This window comes from Myotis brandtii, unplaced genomic scaffold, assembly GCF_000412655.1.
Source record: "Myotis brandtii unplaced genomic scaffold, ASM41265v1 scaffold190, whole genome shotgun sequence".
Taxonomy (NCBI): Eukaryota; Metazoa; Chordata; class Mammalia; order Chiroptera; family Vespertilionidae; genus Myotis; species Myotis brandtii.
In genome coordinates this window covers 5,784,684-5,790,922 of record NW_005357076.1, presented here as the reverse complement: position 1 = coordinate 5,790,922, position 6,239 = coordinate 5,784,684, and the positions used below count along the sequence as shown (strand labels likewise).

The window sequence follows — 6,239 nt, the reverse complement described above, 5'->3', positions numbered from 1 at the left end:
TGTGCAGGAGGCAACTGATCGATGTTTCTCTCTCATCGATGTTTCTAACTCTCTATCTCTCTCCCTTCCTCTCTGTAAAAAATCAATAAAATATATTTTAAAAAAATCAAAATCAAAATAAAAGAATTATTGAGTTAAAAAACAACACTAAACATGGGATTCTGTGCTGATATCTTTTACACAATAGGTCTTTGAAAAAGAAGCTGCATAGAACTTGAATTTGTGGCTGATCAGACAGATGCTGAATGTGTTAAAGAAGCTTTCAGTTGGGGAGGGGAAGTGGAAAGAAAAGAAGATCCTTTTTGAAATGTAGGGTTAAAACAAGGCATTTTTATAAGAAGCCTCAGATTCTATGAGGGGGAAAAAATTATTACTCTAACAAAAGGTTCCTCAACCTTGGTGCTGTTGACATTTTGGACTGAATAATTCTTTGTTGTGGGGTCTATACTGTGTGTTGCAGAGGGTTACACAGGATCCCTGACTTCTACCCACTAGATGTCAGCAGAAACCCACCCCTTGTCCCCTAACTGTGACAACCAACAATGTCTCCAGACAACCCCATATATCCTCTAGGGCAGCGGTCGCCAACCTTTCGGACCTCACGGACCACCAGTTGGTGACCACTGCTCCAAAGGTTTCCTTAAACCAACAGTCACCAACCGGTGGTCCGCGGACCACCGGTTGGTGACCACTGCTCTAGGGGATAAAATTGCCGCTAGTTGAGAACCACTGGTCTAACATTTACTTTTACCAGCTAATGTTCCTTTCTTCTTTCAAAATAAGCCAACAAGTATTGCATGGGACATACTTATACTAAAGTAATTAGTCATTGTTTACCTAAAATTTACCTGGGCATCCTATATTTCTATTTGCTAAATCTGACAACCCTGTGTATGACAGAAATAAAAGAGTAGGGATGCCACAATCTCATGCTAGACATGTCCCTGCACACTTCCACGGTGCTCATTTAAACAAGCTAACAGATCAAAAAAAGAAGATATATCAGAAATTATTTGATAGGCCCATTCTACTTAAACTCTCGAGATTTTATCATTTGGCCTTACTAATGACAAACTGTGCTACAGTTCTGTGGACTTACCATTGGGATCTTTCCTTAACAGAGTATTCATGACAGTAGCATGGAGTTTCACACTAGTCCATTCTTTCATTATTAGTCCAGATGCCTGAAAACGTTCTAGGACTCGATCAACTAATTCCTGCAGCCTGGTGAAATGGAAGAGAGAAGTACAAAAATCTTAGTAAACCCGTGAGCCCCTGATTACTAATTCAACATTTAGGAAGCACCTGCTCTGGGCCAATCACTGTACAAGGCCCTGCATAAGAAGAGGAATAAAAGGCCACAGTCCCTACCATCATGAAGCTCACAGCCTTATAAAGAAGGCAGAAACAAATAACTACAAAACATGATGGTGAGTATTCAGGGAGAGATCAACTGTAAATGGAGAGGACGAGGTTTTCACAGGAGGTTTAAACATGGTCTTGAAGAAACATGGAAGTTTATTATTTTGAGAATAGATCTCAAGAAGCCAGGCTCAACAGAATTGCCTAAAAGAAAGGGCTTTATTGATTCATCCATTCACAGAACCAAAAACTAGTGTGGCTGATGTGTTTCTGCCAGGATCAAGTGAGATCTGGTACAACTCTAAGGTATTTGCTCACTGGGAAGGAGTATGCATGTGATTATCCCAGTAGCACTGGAACATACCATTTATCTCTCCTTCAACTCTGAAGAACAACTTTGCCAGTAGTTCCAACAAGAGGGGTCATTATCCCAGCAAGTATGTGGTGGAGAGGATCTTGGTCCTAGGCCTCAGAATCAGCCATCATCTGTGACCACCCACTCACCTGATAAAATGTAGCCTGTGGCTTTTACATGTCATGCCAAAACAGCCACCCGGAGCCCAAATAAGCTCTCACTGAACGCTGGCCCTGACTGGGAGGTCACATCAAAAGACAGAGCATGCCCTAGCCGGTTTGGCTCAGTGGACAGAGTATTGGCCGCAGACTGAAGGGTCCCAGGTTCGATTCCGGTCAAGGCACATACCCAGGTTGCAGGCTCGGTCCCCAGTGGGGGGCAAGCAGGAGGCAGCGGGTCGGTGGTTCTCTCTAATCATTGATGTTTCTCTCTCTCTCTCCCTCTTCCTTCCTCTCTGAAATAAATAAAAATATATTAAAAAAAAAAAAAAGATTGAGCAGTGCACCTGGGGACAGAGCGAGGGGAGGAGCCTGCACCTTTCAACCTTTCCCTGGCCTTATTTGAGATTTGTGCTGCATACTCATTGACTTTCCTGGCTCAAAATAATCCTTTATTAGTCACTAATGTGCTAATGAACAATAGATTTCATATTTTTTAGATTTTACATTTTTTGATGTACTAGTATCAAACATCACCTCTTTTATTGGGCTCGAGTAGCCTTGAGACATGTATAGAGTTCATGAATCTTCCGCTGCTTCCTGGGCCATGGCCCTGTGGTAAGCAGTGAGCTGCTTCTCCTTAAGCATGGCTGGATGGGTTTGTTTTATGTGAGATGTGGGTCAGGTTCACTCTGTGTGGCCCATTTGTGGAAGCTTGCCTCCAGCAGTTGTTCTGGCTGCAGCAGCTGAATTGCTGAAGGCCTATCTCCAAGTGGACAACAGCCTCTGGTACCCCCATCCAGCCATCGTTCACTCACTTAGATGTGAGCAAAACCACTCTCTTCTGCTTGCCCTGCATACGCTGCAACAAGAGGGAGTCATTCTCCCCTAGATATTGACTTAGGAGCCCAAACGATTCTTTTCCCCTTTTGATTTTCAGGTCCCAAAGTTCCAAATTAATCTTAAAATTCTAATTTCTTTATCTTAATTGTCTTTATGAACTACTGTCTGCTAACCAAAGAATATTTATAACATGAGTAAGCCATGATTAATAATAAAATAAATACCCATGTCCCCTCCACCAAACTTCAGAAATAGACAGGACTAGGAATGAGGCACAAAATTTAAGAGGGTGTCTAAAAATGTAGTAACCAAGATTAATCATGTTTTAATGCAATATATTTAACAATCAAAATTAATGCAAAAAAATCTACAATGAACAGAATATCAAAATTGTGAATGAAGATGGGGTCAGTATTACTGAGTTCCTTTGCCTCAGACTCCAGCACAGCTTGGCATGGGATAGAACCTCACAGTACACCAGTTCCTCAGGGCGCTCCCTGTGCTGGAGGACCCAGCGACTCCTGCTGCCTGCCCCGCATCTCCTGGCGCAGCCTCAGGACCCAGCACTCTTCAATACGTGCATTTCCTCATCTGGCTTTCTCCACTCAGCAACTTGACAACTGCCACCTCTGGGCCTTCTGTTCCCTGGGCCACAACAGCCACCCTTCCCTCCCTCCACCTATGCAAATCATACCCTCCTTCCAGGTCCCAATTCAAATCCTACTTTCCCATGAAGCCTTCATAACCACCCTAACATCCCTATGCCCAGGTATCCATGAGCAGTGACTCTATCCTCCTCTGAAATGCTGCCCCCGTTTATAAGGTGTGCTCTACTTAGGATTCTCAGAAATGGTCCCTTAATGTTTCAAGTTTGTTCTCCTACTAGATTATACTAGTGCTTCTTCAGAGCATGAATTATAAAAGGCACTGAATATACAATGCTGAAAAGACATATTCTCTGCCCCCAAAAATCTATTTGGGAAAAAGAAGCAGGAAAGACAGCAAGAAGGAAAATAGCAGCATTTGGTCACAAAAAGATGAGTAACATGAGAGAAATTTTAGACACAAGAAAAAATACTAACAAAGACACGTACGATCATCAATAAGCAGTGCAGCTGGCTGGGGCCTGGAGCAAGTATAAGATAGTAGAGTATCAAGTTGAACTATTAAGGTGGTTTCATACCAGAAGGTCTTGAATACTAGACTGGGGAATATGAATGATTTCAAAAGATGATGTGAAATGATGGGAGATTCTTAAGCAAGTAAGTCCTATGGTATATACTAATATAGGCTATAGCTTAGGAGGACTTATGTAGCAGTATTTCATAGGATCTATACACACTGACATAAAAGTAATGTCTAGGTAATATTTCATTCGAATGAACTGTAGAACAATAAGCATAATGTGATCCCATTTGTGTAAAATAATATGCATAGACAAGGACTCTCAGCAGTATCTGCTCTGCTTATAACCTATTGGGGAAGAAATTTGAGAGAGTCAGGGTAGGGGAAAGAGAGCCATTTAATTTTCACTTTACCCACCTGTAAAGCTGCTTTTTTTTTTTTTTTCATTGTTTTTTGGGTTTTTTTGAGAGAGAGAGAAACATGATTTGTTCATAGTTTTTTTTTAACAAAAAAAAACTTATTTATGCATTCATTGGTTGATTCTTGTTTATACCCTGACCGGGGATCAAACCCACAACCTTGGTATATAAGGACAATGCTCTAACCAATTGAGCTACCCAGCCAGTGTTGCAAGGCTTTACTTTTAGAAGAGAAAACAATGCTAAAAGAAGTCTGGCTGGGAAAGGAAGATAGTACAAACTGGAAGGCAATACAGTGATGCTGGGCTGCACAGCTGTGGGATTTAACTCTAATTACATACATACAACTCTCTCATCTTCTTTTCACCAAACTTCTTTTCAACAAAAAGTAGTCTGTCTCCAATTATTTTTAATCACCTTTGTCTGCCCCATTATAAGTACAGGCTTTACAGTGAAACAGAGCTAGGTCAAACCATAATTCTACCACTTACAAACACATACTAATTACTACTGATCTTGACCTGACCAAGTATACCGAGCATACCTAAACAAGTATAACATGCCTGTTATAACAACATTTTTTTAAAATATATTTTTTGATTTTTTACAGAGAGGAAGGGAGAGAGATAGAGAGTTAGAAACATCGATGAGAGAGAAACATCAATCAGCTGCCTCCTGCACATTCCCCACTGGGAATGTGCCCACAACCAAGGTACATCCCCTTGACTGGAATCGAACCTGGGACCCTTCAGTCCAAAGGCCGATGCTCTATCCACTGAGCCAAACCAGTCAGGGCAACAACATTTTTTATGTTAAATTTACTTTTAATGCAAATTGTTTACTTTTTAAAAAATTCCTCGCCCAAGGACATTTTTTCCATTGATTTTTAGAGGGCGTGAAAGGGAAGAGGGGTGGGGACGGTGGGTTGAGAGAGAGAGAGAGAGAGACATCGATGTGAGGGACACACATCAACTGGTTGCCTCCTGCATGTACCACGACTGGGGCAGGGGATCGAACCCACAACCCAGGTATGCTCTTGATAGGGAATCAAACCTGGGATCCTTCCATGCATGGGTCGATGCTCTAACCCAGGGGTCCTCAAACTACGGCCCGCGGGCCACATGCAATACAAATATTGTATTTGTTCCCGTTTTGTTTTTTTACTTCAAAATAAGATATGTGCAGTGTGCATAGGAATTTGTTCATAGTTTTTTTTTAAACTATAGTCCGGCCCTCCAACGGTCTGAGGGACAGTGAACTGGCCCCCTGTTTAAAAAGTTTGAGGACCCCTGCTCTAACCACTGAAAAAACACCAGACTGGGCTACTTTTATTTTTTAAATCTAGAATTCATTGATTCTAGACAGAGAGGAAGGGAAAGGGAGAGAGAGAAACATCGATGTGAGAGAGAAACATTGATTGTTGCCTCCTGCACATGCCCCAATTGGGGATGGAACCCATAACCTGGGTATGTGTCCTGACTGAAATCGAACCCACGACCCTTCAGTGCACTGGATGACACTCTAACCAACTGAGCCACACTGGCCAGGGCAACAAAAATGTTTTTTATATATCAGAAGGTGAAAAGAAAAAATTAATACCCAGAAATAACCACTGATAAAATTTTTATATATTCAGATTAACTGATTTATTTCTCTCCCCACTTTTAAGGGGGGAAAAATTAATGTATATTTACAAATTGTTTTGTAATCTGTTTTCATCACATAAATACTTTATAATGAACACTAGAGGCCCGGTGCACAAAAATTTGTGCACTCGGGAGGGAAGGGGGCGGTCCCTCAGCCCGGCCTGTGCCCTCTCGCAGTCTGGGACCCCTCAGGAGATAACGACCTGCTGGCTTAGGCCTGCTCCTGGGTGGCAGAGGGCAGGCCCAATCCCTAGGTGCAGCCCCTGGTCGGGCTCAGAGCAGGGCTGATTGGGGAGTTGGGGCGCCACCCCCTGTCATGCACAGAGCAGGG

General features: G+C 42.3%; 1 protein-coding gene across 10 annotated transcripts in view; it reads right to left on the bottom strand.

Annotated features, from left to right (window-relative positions):
• The window catches only part of ASCC1 (activating signal cointegrator 1 complex subunit 1), a 123,864-nt gene that overhangs the window by 39,164 nt on the left and 78,461 nt on the right, over window positions 1–6,239 (bottom strand). For all 10 annotated transcript variants that reach the window (XM_014538399.1, XM_014538397.1, XM_014538400.1 and 7 more), the window contains one exon: window positions 1,100–1,224. In XM_014538399.1, coding sequence (XP_014393885.1) covers window positions 1,100–1,224 — 125 coding nt within the window. The remainder of the gene's footprint in view (window positions 1–1,099; window positions 1,225–6,239) is intronic.